The sequence below is a fragment of the Lonchura striata genome, chromosome 1, assembly GCF_046129695.1.
Source record: "Lonchura striata isolate bLonStr1 chromosome 1, bLonStr1.mat, whole genome shotgun sequence".
Classification (NCBI taxonomy): domain Eukaryota; kingdom Metazoa; phylum Chordata; class Aves; order Passeriformes; family Estrildidae; genus Lonchura; species Lonchura striata.
The window spans coordinates 46,830,891-46,853,073 of NC_134603.1; the positions used below are offsets into that span (position 1 = coordinate 46,830,891).

Here is a 22,183-nt window from a genome sequence, read left to right on the forward strand (position 1 = left end):
TATGCTCAGATAGCTTCCGTAGTAAAGAATGGTATTTTTCCGTTATGCAAGGAGCATAGGATATAAAATGTTGGGGAATGCAGTATAGGCAGGGTGTGTAAGAGACCAAAGCTACCGACAGGAAAAAATTTGGTTTTTTTTCTCCTGCTAGAATGTTGAAAGTTCTGCTTGTGCCTTGATGATTCTTGCTATACTAATTTTTGGGTTCTGTATATGCACATCTTTCATCTGGGCTAAAGCTCTAAATTGAAGATATTAAAGTTGGAGTAACCTGATAGTGAGATGTTTGTGGATGGCATAGTGTTCTTCCTCTGAAAGCATGATTTTCTACCAGTGTACTGCAGGTATAAAGCTAACTACAGATCTGTAAAGACAATGTCCTTACCAGTAGAGGCAGGAGTTTAGCAAGTCCAAAGTATCTCAGAGGCAGGGGAGTTAAAGAGCATAACTTCTTTTTTCTGAGATTTCCCTAGAGCAGCCAAGATTCAATAGGTCACCAGAGTGGGAAGTGGAGCTAAGCAGCAGCCTAGACAGAAGCTATTAAAAATAAGAAATATTGAGTCTCCATTCAGGAGAGAGATAAGTAAATATTACTGCTGTTCTTTCATGAAAGGGTATTATGTGTGTTGATAGAGTGCTTTTTTTGAAGCACTTGATAAGGTTTTGAAGCAGTTGATAAAATCCTTGGGCAAGTGCTCTATTGGAAAGGCTTCTGGATGAAAGATGGTTCTGGCTCACAGAAGGGGTCTCAGATGTTACTATAGGGTAAAAGGCAAGTGCTTCTGGTCTTTCCAGTACTGCAGTGTTCCAACTCTGGAGATTTTTTGGGTGGTTTTGGGGGGTTTTTGTTTTCTTATTTGTTTTCTTCAAGATTGCCAATACAACATACCACCACCTGCAGGGAAGGAGGCTGACTTTGAAGTGTACAAAGTGACATACTGACTTGTAGTGACAGGGAAACTCTAACTGACCTGTAGCTCAAAGAGCCTGTGGGAAAGCTGGTCAGACAGTTTGTCTGAAGGCATTCCCTGCTCCTCACTTGGTAGCCCAACTGGAAGCCCACTGCTAAGCTGTTCTTGCACCTTTCACAGTGGGTTAATGTTTGGCCTGTAGATGTGTTTTTTGTTGGAGGTTGTTGTTAAGCAGCCTTGTGTAAACTAACTTGGAATCCATTCATAGGCCTCTGGGGAAATACAGTGTAAAAACATACTGGTTTGAAATGAGACTCCTCCTTAATGTGCTTCTGCAGCTCCTGTTCTGAGGTTTACTTCTAAGGTCTTGTGTACCACTTGTTTGAGTACTTAATTTTTAATGTTGAGAAAACAGTCTGAGCTGGGGCTGCAGGGGGAAAAAACCAAGCAGCAATCAAGTTTAATGGAATAGTTCTTGATAGGGTAAGCTGCTGAAATATGAATTGGGAATTTTGTTTTCTGTGAATGTATTTGCAAAATTGTCTCCAAGCTAATGGAGACAAACAGAAAAAGCAATGTAGAAGATGGATATTTTCTCTAAGTGTTTTCACTACTTAATGCTATGAGAATATTGTTTGTTTTCCTCTTATGCTTGGAAAACAAACTGGAGTGAGAAGGTTGCACACTTCCATTCTTCTGATGTCATTGTGATGTCATCATGGCATGTAAAATTTAGCTTGCTTTCCATGTTCTGGTTAATTTGTACCTGATGTGTTTTGGAAGAATGGTTTAACAGCAGAGTTCTAAAACTTCTTTGCTTCCAACCAACCTGTGTATTGTCAGCTAAGGACTGGTAACATTTCATGAAAAAAGTGAAGCAGCAAAAAAAGCCTGAAAAAGGCTGAACCTCTATGTATAGCACCATACCTGTTAACTTTGTTTGCTGGGATTTTGCTTGCAAGTGTGTGAGTTGACTGCAGTCACAGTCAGCCTGAGTGGTCTGGTTTTGTGTCTCAGCTGCATCAAACATCAGAACACCAGACAGGATAACTGTGGTCATACATATTTGCTAAGATGTATCATTCTTCTTGGCCCCTCTTTCTTGAAACTTGATTTATGAAAAATTAATATATAAGAAAATAAGGCTTCTTGTTCTATGAAAGTCTGATAAAAACTATTTTATGAAAGTAATAATTAAAAAAATTAATTTCTACACATATGAAAAATAAATTTCATGTAACCTATCCAGTACTGGATATTAAAACATTTTTTGGGGAAAGACAGACTATTTACCTCTTTATTATGTATGTATTTTGCATGATGCTGTTCTAAAGGCAGTATTTCTGGGCAGTGTTAAGTAACTTAAGCCTTTTTGTCACTTAACAGTTGTTTCATCATCTTAAATTTATCATGTGGTGCGATTTTAGAATATTTTAGTTTTATTGGCTTCCTTAAACATCAGCAATACCAAATCTCTTGCCTTATGGGCTAATAAGCTGTCCATGTGTAGCCTTTCCTTGAATAGAGGAGATTGACTGACTGAATCTAAACTCACTTTTTTGATGTTTTTTTTAGTTGGCTTTAGTCACTTCTGGTTCCATGAAATACATGGGTCTTCCAGCTATGAAATAAAAAAGGATGATTTCCATTTAGACAGTGTTAGTGCTTATGGGGAGAATGTGTTGTCCATAGTGCTTTTTGTTTTTAACCTAAGCTTCACCAAAACTGCTTTTTGCACTTTTTTTAAAGTTGGGACTTATTAGAGGTGATACCATTTTTACAATCAAGGTAATCAACTGTGGAATTTGACCTCTTGTCTTTTTCTTTTTTTAATCTTATGACTGAATGTGTACTTGTTGGCCTCCCTCTCCCCACCCCCCTAGAAAGCCAGTGACTTTAAAAGCTTTGTTTTAATATTAGTATTCAGAAGTGTGTTATCTCTGCTTGCTCTGCTATCGAGTGATGAAATGCATTAGTATCATGCTAGCTGCTGAGTCACTGACTATATCACTAGAATTGGTAAATGGACTGTGTTTAGAAAGCATTTACACCCTGAGAGTAAATCACTGGTGTAGTTTTCCTTGAAGATCTGTGCCATGCCTGTTCATAAAGGAATGTTAGTAAACTCCTTCTCTATATTGCTTGTATTGTTCTTCACGCCACTCTCCTTGAAATGCAGCAATAATACACTTTAATAATAAGTGCTTTTGGTGTTATGTACAAATGGGAAATACAGCCCTATGCTCTCCAGGTTGGTTGATTAGCACGCACAAAACAAATTATGTTCTATTTATAGTGAACGGAATGTTGCTGCAAATAAATGGTAAGGTAGAGCTCCTTTTACAAACAGCGTATCCATTTGTCATGAGCATCCTGATGAGTCCAGAGTAAAGAAGATGCCTGGCTTTGTAAGCATAGCCCTCATCTGAACATCTTGTCTTTGGGAGTGACACCTGTGATGTGCTTACTTTGCTTGCATAGCTTCATGTTAGGTCATTTGTAAGGTAAATGGACTCGGTGTCCCTCATCTCGTGCTTGTCAGGGCTACATTATTCATGTTAAAATGTGGGCATCAATGCAATAACTCTTGGATCCATAGGTGTGCTAGGAGATTTTGGGAATGGTTTTAGAGTGTGCCTATTTGAAGGGGGTGTGCAATGTACCTTCATAATGTAGGGGTACTTTTTAGCACAGAAGTAGATTGCAAACTTTTTCATCTGCTTCAAGGACTTCTGTGTTGCCAGAGCTACACTGCTTCCACAACAAAATCTTGTTCAAATATATTTGACCTTTAAATAGGAATACAGCTTCTTGTTAGTCTTGAAATAGAATAGTGGTGCTATTGCACATCCCTTTTATTTGAGTCAAAAACTATGGTGAGAGAAAGGGTAAAGAGAACAGAGCTGCTCTAATCTTGTCTGGAAATATTCAGTGTAAGTGGTCAGAGTATCAGCCTCCAGGCCTTGTGCATGGCTACAGCAGCAGAAAAGCATCTGCAGCAACTTGGTGGGTTTGACCTGATAGACATAAACTAATGGGACACCCATAAACAAGGCTTTGATCATTGTGGTGAGGAAAAATCTTGAGTTGTCAAGATAGTATACTTCCTTTAGGTAATGTGGTAATACAAGTATGTCAGTAGTTTATACCTTTCTGGAAAAGCAAGGTTTATTAATTGTGGATGTATTCTGTGCTATGCATCCAAATTGGATTGTTTTTTTCCAGTGAAACACCTTGCTGCAAGGTCAGACAAATCAAATTGAGGTTAAAATGAGCTGGCTGTTTGAGATAGCTGGAAACCTTAGACAGCAGGCATCTGTACCTATGGATAGCAGAAATCTAGTTTTGTCTGACCTGTATCTCCTCCACCTCTGAAGTGACATTTTGGACTAAGGCCTAAATCCTAATTTCACAGAACAAAATGGAAATGGTTGAGGTTGGAAGGGACCTCAGGAGGGCCTCTGGTCCACCCCCCTGCTCAGTCAAGGCTTCCTGGAGCTGATTGCTCAGGACCATGTCCAGATGGCTTTTGAGTATCTCCAAGGATAAAGGCTCTGTAACCTCTGTGGGCAGCTTGTGTCTGTGCTCTGTCACCAGCACAGTGAAAAAATGTCTTTTGACAATCGGAGGGGACTTCCTGCTTTTCACCTTGTGCCTATTCCTTTCTGTCCGGCCACTGGGCAATACTGAGAAGAACCAGGCTCCAGTTGTCTTTGCATCCTCCCTTCAGGTATTTATATAGATGAGCACCTTAGCCCCCTCTTCTCTAATTTGAACAATCCTTAGACATACAAATACTTGAGGGGCAGTCCAGTACAGTAGTGTTAGAAAATTTCAAGGAACCATGTGTCTAAGATTAGCTGATAGTATGTGATCAGTGCTTTTCTACTATTGTCTTTGTTATTGAATCTAAAAAATGATGTGTCATTCTAGACTGTCAGATTCTGTTTCAGCTTGGAGTGGGGAGAATTTAGAACTTTCATCAAATCTACAAGTTGTCTTCTAGCAGCCAACGAGTTTTATTGGAGAAGTTTGTAAAAGGACATCTTAGAAGTTCAATCTGGGGTCTCTTCTTCCTCTGAACTGTAGATGCTACTGGATTGCATATAGGGGAGTAGTTAATAGAAGACTTAACATAAGAAGACTGAAGTAAATAACTTAGCTGGAATGTTCCTGAAAAAAAATTCTAAAAAGCCAAACAAACGCAACATCAATAGAAAGTGCCTATCATATAAGGGCAAAAGTATTTGAGATAATTCATAACTAGAAAGGATCTGTTCCACTAAATGAGAACACTTGGATTATCTAGTTCTGCACTGAATTTCCATACTCCAGAGCATATTTATATGTCTGCTCTAACTGCTGGACAAATGTCTGCGTGACATACTCTAATTTCAGGAAATGTCTTATCAACCTACCCAGGACCTAGCTGAAGTCTGCTGGCTGATGCCTACTTAGGAATAAGGACAAAAGCAGTGTCTCAAAGGAAAATCATGCCTAAGAAGGGGCAATTTTCTTAATGCTCCAAGTCCTTCTAAAATCTGAAGTAAAAGTGGGATTTTTGCATTGGTCTTTGAATTCTGATTCTTTAATACTGGAAATGTGTGAAGAACGTGTTCTGGGCTATAGCAGAAACAGCAAGGAATGCTTTCCAAGGTGGATTTTATTTGGAGATAAGAACTCAGCATTGCATTGTAAAACTCACTGTTGATTTCTGGCCTATGTAACATTTTTTCACTTCAATTTGGTTAGTGTCCAAAATAAAATAAAAACCAGCAAGTGAGACATTGAGTTTTTCAGAAATGTAGAACAACTGTACAAGCATGCATGTTTTTTTTTGGAATTTTTTCTTAAAAAACCTGTCAGTTAGACTTCATGAATGATGAATAATTAACAAGATTCCCAATGCAGAGCTTGTAGAACAGACAGCCAGCTTCAGAAGTGTTAATTTTTTTAATAGGAAGCTGTTTTCATTCTGAGTCAACAACTGAGTCCAGCAGCACTAGTAAGCCAGTAAGAGCCAACAAAAACTTGGCAAAAAAAGACATTTGATTCAAAAGAGAAAACATTACTTGCATTTGCCATAATCCAGTTGGGAAGAAGTGTGGATGAGAGATTACAAAGGGGTTGATCAAAGTAATCAGTAGTGTATACAGAAGAATACTTAAGGGAAGTAGTTAGCTCAAAACTGCCTTAAGATCTATTTTCAAAACAGTCCTTAAGAATAAAAAGAAAATGTTTCCTGAATGCAGTCTTAAGAACCCTTACATTTTAAAATCTGGTCTCTCTGTGAGACTAGGAGACTTCAAAGATGTCCAGTCCCTCAAAGGGAGAAGACCAAAAATTGTCCCTACTGGATCTGAAAGCATGTAGCAGTATGCTGTTCTGGTTCTGTTGGCACCAATATAACAGATCAGCTTCAATGAGGCCTTTAGTTTAAGGGAAGTTGCTTGTGGCATATGCCTCTCAGAACATAAATGTTTAAACTCACTGGGGCAGCAAAATATACTGGGGGTGTGGTTTTTCTCTGGTAATCTTGTAGGTCTGCAACTCAAAACATGCTTCCCAAATGTGCGCACTGCTGCAGATGTCATTGACTCCCAGCTTGTTTTGGCATTAGTATTGGCAAAAGTGAATAGCAGCAATATTTAATTTCAGCATTACTCAGAATAGAAACAATACTTCACAGAAAATGACAAAATCAGAAGGTTTTTTTCTTTGAAGTCCTAATCAGTATTATAGTAGTGGAACTCAAGTAGGGACAGAATGGGCTCTGGAGACTGGCAACTTCTGCAGCTCTCAAACCTAAGTAGACCTCATGACATTTATCAGATTACAGTTAAATTGTTTAAATAAAATGGGAAAAACAAATACATTTGAGAGGAAGACTTGGAAATGCCATTGAGTCTTACTTCAGAAACAAGCCAGAAAGAGCTTTTTAGGGGTTGACAGTGCAGAAACACTTTTGAAGAAAGCAGTTTCTCTGATAGAAAAGCTTAAATCCAAGATTTTTAAGCCAAAACCAGCCTTCAAATCTGCAATCAGCAATTAGTCTTTGCACTTTGCTCATGTGCTCTTAGACAGGTTCCTGGCTGGGAACTGTGACATTCACCACTGGTTAAAATTGCGGCGCTTCAGCAGCCTCTGAATAAACAGACTTTGACATAGCCAAATGTGGAAACAGGAGAGGGGAAGGAAGGCAGCAAGGTCCGTGTTGAGGAGGAAGTGTTAGTGTCTTAGGAGGGAAAGGTGGGAGGCAAACAGTCCTTGTCCCTAGCATGTGGCTAGTTCAGAAACTGTTATTCCCGGCAGTCTTGAATGATGACATATACGCTGGGAGAAGGGTGCTGCGTGCTCTCAGCATCTCCAGCTTTTCTCTTGAATAACAGTTCTCTTACAGCCTAAATGTCTGCCTGCGTTCACATGATCCTGCCAAAGTAAGAGTTCCTTCAGTGTGGATAATGGTTTGGCTCTTGCTTCTACTGGTGCTTTTGCTGTGTTTTTCTAAGTTTTATGATTATACCTGATCCTTTCCTTCATTAGCAGAATTTATTATATTAAAAAATCAAATATAGGGAGATACTACAACTTTGTGATCAGAAGAATGAAATGTAGCTGTTCCAAATAAGCCCTGCTAAACTCATCCTCTTGAACTTTGATTTGAATGTTTGTGGTTGACTAACAATAAACTCTTGTGTTCATCTGGGGAATGACTGAGGCAGTCGTATGACTTGTCCTACAAAGTCTTTGCTTTCTTCTATAGACTTTGGGTTGGGATGTAAGAGACCGGATTACCAGGACTTTAAGTTGGTATGTATGGGGTTTGGTTGTGTGTATGTGGGTCTTTCAGCCTTTCAGTTCAGAAAGAAACTGTATTGGTCATGGTTTTGGTATATGGGTCTGAAAGCAAGCCAGCTGTTATGTTTGCCCTCCAAGTGTGTTTTCTCTTTTGAGTATGACAATCTCAGTAAGATGCAGTACTCTGATGCTGTAGAGTCAGCTGGCTAGACTTTGGAGATGAATACTGATGCTGTCTTGTGATACAGTAAATAACCATTTGCCTATCACCAGTGAGCTCAGTTTACCTCCTAGATTAAGTGATCACATCTTGTTGTGCTTTTCAGTAGTTGCAGTAGCAGTAGTTCAAGTCACTTTCACTTTCTAACTGCTGGGTTTAGGTCTGATAGATCTCTGAAGCTGGTAAACTGACAGGCTTATAGCACAGAGAGGGGGAAAACCTGAGCAAGAAGTAATGGCTGAAGTAAATCATGACCTATTTTGGATCAGTCCTCTGTTCCCTAGGATGAGCCAAGGCTATGATGAAGTTTACAGAAGCTAGTTTACTCCAGCAAATGAAGAGTTAGGATACAAGATTTTAACATATGTTTACATAGCAGACATTTGTCACAAGTCCCTTGTGCTTGATGGTGCTGGGGAGTAGTGAGTCAGCAAGAGGTTCTTTGTAGAAGGGCTTGTGTGTAAACAGAACTCTGAAAGTTTTGTGTAAAATATTTACATGGTTTAGGAATCTGGGGATGTCTTACTGAAATTGATTGCATCTGTTTGGGAACACTTTGTTGTTGCTTTAATGTGTGCTGTCACACTTGCAATTTTTTGATGTGCCATAGGAGTATCATAAATCACTAATTCCTTTATCTAGTGCCTCAAATACCTGAGGCATACTTGCAAAGAAACATTCTGAAACTAGAACTGTACCTGCTTTTTGGGGGAGAAAGGTTAAGTGAAAAGCATGATTATACATATTTATATAATATACTGATGTGTGCTTAGTGGGAGTTAAGTCCCATGAGAAGAGTTAAAAATCAATCCTTTTCTAAAATTTATTTTTTTTTCTGGGAAGCATCCTGTATTGAAGCTCAAGTATGGCTAAAACTATGAGAATTTTAGAGTGAGTTCTCTTTGAGAGCAACTGATTTCAGTTTTCACTTCAGTAGCAGCTTAAGCAACAATTTGATACTATTTCAAGTAGTAGAAAGTCTTTACAGCACTTTTCATAGAAGTCTATCCTGTAGAACTAGTGCTGCAGTAACATGCTTTGAAGTTAGCTAGCAAAATGTATAGGACTGTTCCATTTCTAAACAGATACACCTTGAGGAAAATACTCAGTCTTTATGTTTCTTCCTTGTTCAAGACACAGAGGCAGGCTTGGCTCTTTATAAAACTTTTTAGTTCTCATTCTACATTAATAGATTTACTCGGCACTAGTTCAAACTGGACATCACAAAGGACTGGCTTATGCAAGAAGGCACTAGCAATAGGGACTGTATTGTACTAACAGCAAAATTACAACTGTGCAAGCTTTTTAGAATAGACAAACTGTATACCTTGTGGTTTCCACTATTTGCCTCGCAATTTTTTGGTAGAGGTTTTTATTCGGTATGAAAATTGCAGAAGGGACAGAGTTCTCGCTTTGGATTCCTAGTGTTTCTGTAGTGTAATGTGTTGCACTACAGAGCTCTGTAAGTTCTGTCTTTCAGTGTAGTATGTCCTGTTGGAGTAGCTAACCCTGGAAACTGTCAGCTTCATATGAATAGATGTAGTGTGAAACAAATGGCAGGTTTGATTTGCTTTACTTTATTTACAGAAAGCATCAGAAGATGTTCACATAAAAATGCCAGTTCTACTATAGCACTGTTTTTTTAATTCCTTGGTTATGAGTTAATTTCCAGCCAGGTGTTACACTAGCCCCTACCTTCCAACTGAGAACTTGCACCTCATTTCTGTGCTTTGTGGCAAATATGTTATTAGAAATGACATTTTTGGGAGGATGCAATTTCTGTGGCGGTTGGACAAAGCCATTCATTTTGAAAACCAAACCCTCCCTTCTGAGTCGTCAGAGACGTTGGTGAGGCGGTGTCAGGGCAGCTCTTCCGTGCTCAGCTTGCTGCAGAGCAGGGTTGGTATGCAGTGTTGTGACACTCCAGCAGCCTGCCTTCAGATCCCCTCATGGTTTCTCTGTGGAAGAGGAGGCACTTCCTTTCAGCACAACTCTGAAGTCTGTGTGTTTTGGGCACTCATTCCTAGCACTGAAGTTGAGTGCGTGAAAACAAAATTCGGCTAAATCACACTGCGGTGTTGTGAAGTCTGTCTTTTCTCACTCAGTCCAGAAGTAGGATCTAAGGTATGCTGTCTTTTAATTTACTCTTCTAATGCTGAAAGCATGTAGCACTGCATATTATTGAGGTGTCTGTATTTGTTCTATGCCTTGCTCACTATGTGTCGTGTTTAGTGGTTATTTGCAGCTGCAGTAGCATGTTGCTGAGATGATCATTTATTAGCTGGGCATAGAGTGGTGTGATCCTTTCCTACCCCACAGAAGTGCCACTGTTGTTGTGCATTAATTTAAATTAAAGCTATCCAGCACCAAACAAAGCAAGTATTTTGTGTATTGTACTAAGATGTCTTCAGGATGGACAGAGAGGCTTTGGTTGCAGGCTGTCCTGATATAGTTCTAGACTTCAGCCTTTAAAAAAGAAAAAAGGGGATAAAAAAGAGTGGTTTGGTGCTTGTTACTGGTCTCCCACCTACCTAAGGAAGACTGGAGGTATAGAATGGAGTAGGACTAGTGTTTGTTACACACAGATAAGCTTTTTTATATTTTTAAATAGACATATGAAGTTTCTGCCAGTAGTACACAATGAAGAAATTAGCTTTTAAACCATGCTCTTGTGCTTAGCAGGATTTGAGATAACATGGAAAGGCAACAGGAGTATCTGTAAATAGTTTGTTACTTTCCTTTAATAAAAGAAAGAGAAGTCTGATTGCTAAAATAACTCACTTCTACTATTTAAACTTACAATGTGATGTTCACAGCACCACATTTTACAGTAGCATTTACAGGACTATTATAGGAAGCTGTTGAAAGCAGATTTCTATTCAATTAAACCAAAAGTGAAACTGGTTGACAGACCGTGGATATCAAACATCTTCAGCTGGAGAAGTATGTTTTTAAAAGTGGATTGTTGCACTGACCTAGATACACTGACAGATAGCCACCAAGCCTTCAGTCTGAGGTAATAGCTGTGTCTATAGCTGTAAGGATAATAATGGAGTGATTGTTTACTTCTGTGAGACAAAGGTAGATAGTTTCCATCAGAAATAGTAAATCTGAAGCTTGACTGTAATACCGTTCTCTTTAGAGATGGAAGGAGGACTGATCTAAAGTGTCGTTGTCTAACGGTGTGAGCACCAGCCCAGCTTTATTGATAGCTATTTGCTGTTGTTCAGAACAGCTCCTGACAAGGATAGGGTAGGAGGCCTGGCCAGCTGGGCATTGGGAACTCAGCTGGCCTTGTGCCAGGTTCACTTGAGCACTCTGTGCCACTTTCTACGTAAAGCTCAGAGGAAATCTTAAAATGTTGCTGGTGGCATGGGCATTGTGGGCACCAGTTACAGGGCCCTAATAGGTGGCAGCCATTCCATAGCTGGAAGATGAGGAGCTGAACCCAATAAGATTTGCCATCTGTCTCTTTCTCATCTCAGGCACCACCATGAAAGATACAGAAACCACAACTCTATTAAAAATTGTGCCTTACTCAGGATGTCAATAAAATGATTCTTCCAATAATTCCTCTTGCTCAGACTGGATTTCCAGAAATGTGTGTACACAGGTATCTGAATCATTTTGGTGTGATATTCACTACATTGCATAAATATTTCGATTCATAAAATTATTTAGTATTCAGCTGATGCAACTTCACAAAATTGGGTGATACTTCGCTGGAAAATACTGGTCTCGCTATATCCAGTTTAATAGACTGAAATGCTTCTCAACTTTGTTTTATGTTCTTCTTCCTGCTTATTACATGAATTCTACACTTTTTGTGTTAATAAAAATTTTTAAAACTAGTCTGAAAACTCCTTCTGTAATCTTATGGGTGTTTTTGTGTTGGGACACTGAAGAAAAATACAATGGGAAAGAAATAACTTTTGCAAAAGGAATAAAGCTGAAATGTCATCTCCTAAAAGGGTGGTGGATTATCAAAGTAGATGGACTAATTCACTTCAGAATCCTGTTAACTGACCATGTCTTGTGAATGAGAAATAGAGCATAGCAAAATTATACCAAATGGCAATCTGCTGCTTACATTTTGGGAAAGCCTATCACTCAGTTGGTCAATTACGTTATTCAATAAACTTACACTCTGAAAAGAGCACCAATCTGCCTGCAGTGTTTCGTGTTAAACTGGGAGGAGATTGTGTGTGATTCTGAGAAAACAAAACAACAACATCCTCCCTTTACATTCAATTTACTGCAAGTAGGTTTAAGGAGGTAAACCTCATCACCTTGACTTTTATTGTTGACAAAATGGAAGTATATCTTAAAGCTGCTTTGTGTTGAAAAATACCTGCTTATTTCAAGCTAGGTTCTTTCTCCTGTATTGTTGAGTACGTCAGGTTTGTGCTTGAGCACAGGTTGAGCTTTATGTCTCCTAATATTGCTTCTCTACAGGCAGAATCAATAAGGGTAGTAGAACCATTTTTAAAATCTTTTTTCATTCTCTTGTTGATGCTGTGAAACTGTTTTGGGGCTTAAGGATGTGTTGTTGCAGTGTTTTCTGACAATGGCCCTCAAGGAATGACTAGTGTAGAGGTGCCAGGCTGTAGAGATTAGTAGGGCAATTTCTGGACTCTGTCTGAATGTGTGTGTCCATCCCATAACCTCCATACTGTTGGAAAAAATGCTATATTATAACTTTCCATTTAAAGCCCCTAGATATTGATTAAGGTTGCTTTAAATCTAGTTTATTCATTTATGAATGAATATCCTAACAGTTGCAAGCAACAAACTTAAGTGGGTTTTCTTTATTTCTTATCTTCTGGCTAGCGTTGAGTTGCTTATGGAACAGATGAAAAGCTTTGGGTTTTTGTTACCTACTGGTGTATAATGTCTCTACTAGTAAGTGTCTGGCAACGAGGAGGTCTGGGACTACACAGAAAAGTGAACCTTACTGTAAAGCTGGAAATTGATTTTACAAAAAGGGAATTTATTTGCAGAATACCTTCTGCAATTCTGAATAGCTCTACATTATGATAGGACATAGGAACCTTAAGGTCAAAAAAATAGTTTCTTGGAGCAGGCATGGTCTTAGGCCTGTATGTGTTGTTGCTTCTTTAGTCACACAACTGTGACTAAAGGATGTTGAAAAGGTCCATCTGGGTTTTTAGATTGTTTTGATTTTCCTTCAATTTGCTGTAAGTTTTAGATAAATATTTAAATCACTCAAATCACTTACCAAACCAAAGCATTAGAGCATAATGGCATCTAATTCAATCCTGCAAAAACAGCATTATTGCAAATAGCATTTTCATAACTGATTGTACTTTGTTGTTTAAGAAGAATGAAAATTACCATTTTATTTCCAGTCCTGTATCCTCCCTGTATCAGGAGGGCAAAATACTGATGCTGTTTCTCTAAGCGGGTGGTTCCATAACTATATGACAACATACCAAATGCATTTAGCAGAAACTGCCTAATAACAGATCCTTTGCAGTGGCATGTCTGATTTGTATGAAACATTGCAGTAATTAGCTTCATTGGTACTGTCAGAGTAAACTTTAAATGAAAGTGACAGTAACTAGTCCAGACTTTTTTCATTTTGTTCAGAGTAAAACTACTAAACAGTAAGTGACTTAATGGTTTTTCTGCTTTCAATTAGCAACCCAATTTTCTACTCTTTTAATTATAATTTAATTGGATTTCCCCCTTACACTCAGAGCTTGGCAGCCAAAACAGCTGATCTAGTGTTTGGCACGACTGAGAGAATGAAAATTTCTTCTATAAATCTTTCCCTAGAGGATATGTTTCTACCAGCATAGAAGCTCTTTTCTGGAAGTGGTAAATCTCTTTTTATATTTCCTTACTGGCTCATTTTGTGCCCAGCTCTGAGTCCACTGTTTGAGGAGTGGTTATAACTGAGGGGCTGAAGCTTCCAAAGTAAAGCTTTAATGTAAACTGTAACCAGAGAGGACATACAAACAGTTCTTAAATTAGATTCAAAAAGGTAATGTTGGTATATCTGTAAGTTGTCCCTGTAACTGTTCCAAGAGATTAATTGTCATGTCCTTGCATGTTCTTAGTGGAGGGGGAATTAGTGCTGTAAACTGACCTTTGAGAGTAAACTAGAGGACAAGGCAGGGGTTGGGGATGCTTTTAAAAAGGGACTGGAAGGGAGAAAGGGAAAGAATAGATGGTTTAGGGACTGAAGGAGAGGTAGCACACTGAAGCCTTGTTGGGCTTGGAGAAGTGGCCATTTCTGAGCCTTCAGTCACAGCCCTCTCCCCTCTGCTGGCAGACAGAGGAGGCAGGGAAGCACCAGCAAAAAAAAAAAAAAAAAGGAAATAGGAAGGACATGTTGCTTTCCCATTACTAGTACTGAACTCAAAACATGGATAACGTCATCTGCTCTGGAGCCCATTGCACGTGTGGGTTTTAAAAACAGTCCACTGTCTGGTGGCTGGGCTTCTCTTTTTTTAACTTTGGCTCCTTGGTACACTGTTCAGGGAGTTCGGAGGGAGGGCTGTTTATATTAACTTTAAGTCAGTTACCAGAGGAATCTTTTTTAACCTCTTCCTGTAATCTGCAGGGTTAAATGTTTTCAGCTCATAGTTTAGTTGCAGTTATTTGTAGCTGGCATTCACATTTGCTCTGTAATTCAATTTAGATGATGCTGCTTGTCCTAAATTGGAGCAGACTAGTAGAAGGAGCTTGGTGCGTGTAGAAACTGATCACTGACTCTGTAGTTAAGGTCATCCAAGTAGAGATGTAAATATTTCCCCTCAGTTTTAAGGTATAATTATCTGGCTTGAATTCACTTATGGAATTGTGATTGATACTGTCAGATCTTACGTGTCAGAGTTTTCAGCTACTAAAAATGATGACTAACAACCTTATTGTCCTCACACAAGTACTATAATATTGTCTTTAATCCGTGTGGTTTCAGTTCCAGCTGTTTGCTAGTTATTTATTCATTAGAGTCTATTTTCTGAATAGCTTCCAGCTACACATTCTTCAGAGAGATGAGATTTTATTCATACATGTATCTACTTATAGGTGAGGAATTTGAAACTGGAGCATGAGCAGGAGAAAAACAAGATCTTGTCAGAAGCATTAGAGACACTCGCTACTGAACACCATGAACTAGAGCAGTCTCTGGTTAAGGGATCCCCGCCTCTCAGCATCCTCAGTGAAGAGCAGTTCTATGATGCTGTTTCAGGTAAGTGGTGATGTCCAGAATGTGAGTGTGTAGACAACGTGTGTAGTGAATGCTGTGGGGGCAAGTTGGGTGGGTGAAGAAGGTGGGAGCAGCCTAACTTCAAGTGAAATCTCTGCCTTTCTAACAGGGACCTGATTTTAGGAGTAAGCTTGGTGTGTTTTATGAGCAGGGCTGTAGAAATTTGCCAGAGCTCACCTGCAGAATTGTATTGCTTCACCTTAGCATGACCAAAGGTTAGAAACTCACAGGACAGAAATGAAAGGTCTGATTGCTTGGGAGTCTACACCCTTTTTTTAAAATAGCAAAACATAAGGCTTGTATTTTGGGAAAGGTAACTATATCTTGTAGCCTTCTGACTTGCTTTCTCCATGGTGGTGTGTGCTTTTTCCTCTGTTCTGTTGTTAAGATCAGACTATAAAAATGCCTAGTTTTTAGAGATAATGATGTTGAGACAGGCTTGTTCTATTTCAATTTTGTATACCTGAAGTGTTAAACATGAAAGAAAAGGATTAATCAAAATCCTGCATGCATTTCTTAAATGTCTTTTCTTTCCTTATCTGTTCTTCAGTTTAGTATCTTTCATAATTTCATAATCAGAACATGCCAGTAATGGTTTTAGAAGATTCTGAGCTGCCTGAAATGATTGCAACATGCATTTGTATAGGGAGGCTGTACATAGTGCATGCAGCTCAACAGTAGCTCTAACTGGGTGATTCAGCAGCACACACCTGTCTACAACTACAAAGGATCTGGAAAAGCTTGAGGGTGAACATAATCTAACTGTAGCAGACAATTGGGTTGTGATGGCAAACCTCACTAGCAAGGATGGGGTTACTTTTCTGTGAACTGAAGTGTCTGATACTTCTGACAGATGAGAAAAGCAGTGTTCCCTGACTCCTTGGTAGGTGTTCTGCAGTGAGAAACTTAAGCCATGAAAAAAGAGGCAAAGGAAGTCTATGCACAGGAACACGGTGAATCAATTTTGTGAAGGAGAATTTGCTGTTTGGCACAGCAGCAAACTTATCAATTCTTCAAGTAGAAGAGACTGAGGAACACTAAAACAGGTTCTTCCTCTGTAACCAAAGGAACAATTTTGCTGAAAGGCCTCAGGCTCTTGTGATTGTCAACAAAGCAGAGAATAGTTCTTTATCTGATGCTGGAATGTAGTCTCTCCAGCTGGGCTTGCCTTGTGCATATGAGAGAATATTAAGCTTTAAAGAGCTGCTAGTTGACACATCTCATAACTGACTTGATCTCTAAATACTGTTGAAAGAAAGTGTCCAAAGCCACCTCTCCTGTTTTCCAAAGGTGGTAGATTTGTCCTTGCAAGCTACAAACAAATCATATCAAGTGGATTTGTAAAATTGTGAAACTTACTGAGTGCATATGTATACAAACATACTTAAAAAAACCCAATTGTGATTTCTTTCTCCTTTGGGAGAAGTTACTTGACATAATTCATCTTAATTGCATTTTAAATAATTTTCTGGGACAGACTTACTTTCTTGGCTGTCCATCAATTTAATCAGACTGGTGAGAGATTCTCTTCTCTAAGTTGTTCATATTTCTTAATTTGCAGAGATTAAGGTCCTTTCTGTCTCTGAAGGGGGCGGGGATGGGGAGGTGGCTAGAAAAAGGGAAATGTGTTTTCCTGACTGCTGAATACATGTTATTACTTCCACTTTAAGCATAAAAGGAATTCTTTTTTGTTGGTATGGTTTGAGGAGAGTTTTTTTTTTTTTGTTTCTGGAAATCTGAATTACTACAACTGTCTTCAAAGCTCTTGCTTAACCTGATTTGCAAATTGACTGTGTTAAATTATATTGATTTTGGACAAATAGCCATATTCATGAATTACCTTTCTAAGTTATATAGGAGATTGAGCAAACACCAATGTATTTTAACAGGGTGATATAACAAGTTATCATGTCTGTCAGTAGGAAAATGCCACTACTTAGGGTATTTTTTCTATCGGGATGCTATCTTTTTCTGCTTGCATTTCTATGAATTTTTAAATCCCTGCTGTAGGAGTGAGTTTAGAAGTGAGAGTGTTGCATAAGTAGGCTTGCACTTTGAGCTGAAGAATTGTTAGTTTTGGTTTGACAGGTTGAAAGAAGATGCCACTGCTGCTTTTTTTTTAATGATTTTTTTTAATAAATTTTTGTTCACTCTCAACAGAATATCACTAATGGGACAATTCAGAGCAATTTTCAAGCAGGTTATTGAGGGAAAGGTGTATCAAAAAGGATGTATGCAGTGCAGCAATTACTTGTCCACATTTGCCATGCCCTGGTTCACATTGTGGAACAATCTGATTGCTCCTGAATGAAGCAGAATCAGAAGATACAGTCCAGCTCCTACTGGACACAGTCCATGGCAGCAGAGTAAGAGCAGATCTGAAGAGAACAGCACTAGAAACATATCTGGTTTGATTGTCAAATCCTCGGCACCATCTGTTCCTCTTGCAAATCTGCTCCAGCCTGAGCTGTGCTACCTGCTACTGTTGGCATAGACTGAATTGTTCACTGTTGAAGTCTGTGGTGTGTGGTTCTGTTTGTAGAAATTGTGGCCAGAGTTACAGAAATACCCTTTCCTTTTCCAAAAACTGGTGTGAGGAAAATGTTTGCAACATGGTAAGATTACTTACTGAAGTTGGAGTTTATTTTCCTGAAGTCTCCTTTCTTTTCATCTCTAAGTAATATGCTGTTGTCAGTACTTTTTGCTGTTGCAGTAATTTCTAAATCCGTGCAAAGAGAGAGAAATTAAAAGAATAACCTACAGAAAAATGCAAGTTATTTGTCTTACCAAAGCACAGTATCCAGAAGAGCAAAGTTAAGGGTGTTATTAATCTGAGCTCTGACAGCCATAGGTCAGTTAACAGCAGTTCCCAGTGCGCTGATCCACTCATCATGAGAGTGGTGGAAATGTGTAATTAAACTCGATACCACACAGAGTGCTGCAGCTCTCACTTGCAGGATTGAATACTTAACATGTGTCAAACTCTTCTATGTTTAAAGCAGGGTGGGGCAGAACGGGAGGGCTCTGGGGAAGGGAAGAAGTGATGAACAAGTAGCAACATTCAAAAAGACCAATGCTATCTCCTAGAGAGGTTATTACTTTGATTAAAACAGACATGAGGATCACATGAGAATGGAATAGGAATGCAGAGAACGTCCACAGTGCTGAAAAATAGCTAAGCAGATCAAGAATTAAAGGGTAAAAGTACTTGATTTTTGCCTTTCAGATCTAAGATTCCCTTCTCATATACAAATTGTTCACCCAGTTTGGGAAGAGTTTAGATCTTCCTTTGTTTTTCTGTTTTAAATAGGTTTTATCTGAGAGGTGGAGATTTTTTGCAAACAGGATTTTTGTGTGTGTTGAGCGGGATGTTGATGGCTTTGCATAGATGCAATCTTGCAATAAAAGCAGTTATTTAGCTACAGGAATATTTAAGTACACTGAAGTTAACCTGCCATAGTACAGCTTCTGCTGGTATCTACCACTACTGGGTGCTGTGTTTATAAATAACTCTCCTAAATGATACAATAAGTAGCAGACTACATCCGTTGCTTTTGCTTGTTTCCTACTTTGTTTCCAGTAATCAGATCACTTGAAAGCAAAAATGGTACAAAAAGCATACAAACCTCTTACCCTTCCTTCCATGTTTAGAGTAGTTTGTCAAGTGGCTTTTTTTGAATGTGTACCAAAAATACTTCACAGCCTCTGTGAGAACACTGCTGCCTGTCACTTCTTGCCTTGAATAGAGTTAAAAGAATGAAGTTAGACGTTTCAGAGGGATGGGAAACACCTGGTCAGAACTGAAACCAAACAGTGCCAATGGTTAAACACTGTATTTCTCCGATTTATTTCTTAATCAGTAACATTGACCAGACTTTTCTATCTGCGTCTGAAGACTTACCAGTTGTAGCAATAGGAAATGAGGTCCATTGAGTTAAGATTCTGTCATTGCTTCTGCTGTTTCCTTGTGCTCTCCCACTCTTGCAAAATGTAGCTGGTGTTTGTACTGTTACTCTTTCAGATTTCATGGGCTGGAGAGCTTCCTAGTCAGCCTGGTCTTGTCTCAGAGAACACTTCCAAATTTTCGCTTCTGAACAAGGACTCTTATTCCTTCTCCCCCCTCCTCAGCCCACAACCCCCTAAGTTCAATTAAAAAAAACCCCTTCATTTTCTCCTAGTCATCTGTTTGACAGCTGCTCTGTAGAAACTTGTGAATATAAATCTTTTTTTGCAGTGACGGGGGAGTATGCAAATCTTAATTCAGAAAAGAGTTCGCTGCAAGTGCACAGGGAAAAGCTCAGTTTGAGTTGCCTGTTGATCTGTGCTCACAATACAATACTAGGCTTGTTCATTCCAACACCCTAACAATCTTTCAAGGCTTGCTAAATTCTTTGGGGTAAAGGAGGTAGCTGAGGTTAAGGGATTGGAGACTGAGATCTTTTGTGGCAGGAGCTGTTGTTCAGTGCACTTCCTCTGTTTCTCAGGAAAATGGTTGAGGTTTCCTTAGGGAGCAATTTCTTACAACAGTTACAACACAAACAGTATTTCATTCTAATGTTTCTTCTTGTAGAGCATGGTCTTCTTGCATTAGGTAAGGCACATGCCCTGGGGAAGGCTGTCTGGTCAGTGTCTAAGATCTGGAGAGGTTTGCAGGTGTGGAGCTCAGTCCATCAGAATCCTCTCTTGGCACTGTAAGGCCAGAATGAGGAGAATTGAACATGTGTGGTATTTAAAAATCTTTGTTATACCAAGAAGCATATCCAGGAGTGACAGGCAGTTCTGGTGAGGCTTATCTGTTCTTGCCTTCCTGCTCTGGAGTCCTGGGTCTGTTGCAGAAACTCAGATTGAAGGAATTTGCACACTATGACTCTGTCTGAAAGCAAGACGGTCCTGGATGGTACAAGAGAATAAAGGACCCTACAGGAGCCAGACTTCCCTTTATGTTATTGGGTTGGCTTCATGCTTTTCTTGTCATGCACAGTTGAGCAGCTCTTTCAAAAGAGAGGTGGAATACATACCTCAAGGAGCTTTATACCTTGTTGTGTGGTCAGAAAGCTGAAGCCCAAGTTGTGTTACACTCCTAGAGTATCTCTTCCTCTGCAGTGTTTGGATGTGCAGGAAAACTCTTTTTTTCCTGGCTACCTGGGTTTAGGATCTCTGGACAAACCTGTATTTTATGTAACAAACTTGTCACAAGTAAAAATGCTTTTCCTTACCCTACTTGTTAAATATAGTACCCACCAAACTAATGCTTTGATATGTCATAACTTGGCACAGAACTAGACTGACAAATTTGGGGAAAATTGTGAGAAGATTCTCTGGAGTGCCAGTCCACTTCTTTAACATATCCTGAGCACCAGCTGGCAGTTCTTTTCATTCCCTAGCAACTGACTAAATTTCAGTACTGTCTTGATGGGGATAGGCATGGATGTTTTAAATGAACGTTGGATGTTTTATGCTTCTAGATCTCTCTCTCTCTCTAGAAGGCATGGAGATATTGTGACAGAGTCCATCCATTTATCAGGATTCTGTCCTGTTCCTGACCCTTATGTAATCTGGATGTGGTAGAAAGTCCTTCTGTCTGTCTATATATATATATATATATATATATGTATGTATGTACGTATATATACACATCCTTTAGCAAAGCAATATACAATTTACATGTTCTGGAGAAGCTACTGGCATGGCTTTTTAAAGACAAAACAAGAAAGCACCTGGCAGTAGACAGCTGTGATATTCTTTTGGACTCTCTGCTACTTCAGCAGATTTTGATTACTGGTTTTGAATTAGAACAAGTGTGTGAGAGAATGGCTAATTTTGCAATTATTTCTGCAATGGGGTTTTGCAGCCAAGAGCAACAGCATATGCTGGAAGCAGTACTTAGCAGGAATAGCATCTACTGTAGATTGGGTCTACATTTTTCAGAAACAGTGAGGCTTGCATTAAGCTGTTTACTATTCAGTGTGGTACCTGGTTTCTGCTACAGAATTTTTCAAATGAGACAGAAGTTGATGTCTTGAGTTGTTCCCTCACTTCCTGGAACTTGCAATTGGATAATCCTTAGACAATCTTGTCAGGTTTGAAAGAAAACCTAACACAAAAAATACAGCCTTTGCCAGGAAATTTGCGTCTTCCGATTTGGGGCAAGACTGTCTCTTCTCCAGAGCTGGAAAACACTACCTGACCAAAACAGTGGTTGGAAAGTAGGTTTTGTTGTTGATGTTTGGTTTAGTTTGAGATGTGATGTGGATTGTACTATTAACCTGCCTTCCACTGAACGAAGTTTATCTTGTTGATTGGCAAGCTTATCACTTAGACTTTGCTGGGACCTACGTAGTTGGTGTTATCTATATGATACATCCTCCTGTTCTTTGATACTTGTTCAGTGTGTTGGAAATTGAAGGCTGGTGAACAGCACTGGGAGTCTTAAGAGCTTAGACCTAACTGAAGAAGGAGTCATTACTCAAGGTACCTGTTTGTTTGGTAGAGTACTGGCATCTATATGGCACTGGCACTTGTCCTAGGCAAGGTCTAGTAGCTTCAGTTTAATAAATATGCCAGATCTTGGCTCAGTTTGGTAGAGAATTTTTAATGTACTGTGGTCTTGCTTATTGTGCAGTTTCTTTATGTGTAGATGCTGGGCTGCAGCGGTCTCTGGCAGTACTAGTTACTTACCAAATGGATGCTGTCATCAGGACACAGTAGGCTACTTAGGTTTCAGTTTTGTACAAGGCGGGGAGATCTGTTAGTGACTGAAGTCTAGCACAGGCGGCAGATTCATTAACATGCAGTTGCTCTTTTGCAGATTCCGAATCTGAAAAATCATTAAGTGGGTTTGAAACAACAGCAGCCTACTCTTTAGAGGACAGCATGGATTCAAAAGATGCAATAACTTCAAGCATGTCTGAAGAAAAGGTGTGTGGCAGTGGGGAGTCGCTGTCAAACGGAATCAAAAAACACAGGTAGGATGTTGTCCATTCTTAAAGTTCTCTAATATGCATTAATGGTAAGAAA

At 39.2% G+C, this 22,183-nt stretch overlaps 1 protein-coding gene across 5 annotated transcripts in view; it reads left to right on the top strand.

The window, feature by feature from the left end:
* Positions 1–22,183, top strand: part of OSBPL1A (oxysterol binding protein like 1A) — a 74,392-nt gene that overhangs the window by 31,321 nt on the left and 20,888 nt on the right. For 3 of the 5 annotated variants that reach the window (XM_021551560.3, XM_021551561.3, XM_021551562.2), the window contains 2 exons: positions 14,986–15,148; positions 21,975–22,131. In XM_021551560.3, the coding sequence (XP_021407235.1) occupies positions 14,986–15,148; positions 21,975–22,131 (320 nt within the window). Of the gene's footprint in view, positions 1–9,816; positions 10,054–14,985; positions 15,149–21,974; positions 22,132–22,183 lie in introns of those variants that run through there. The other 2 variants (XM_021551563.3, XM_021551564.2) reach the window with 2 other exon arrangements.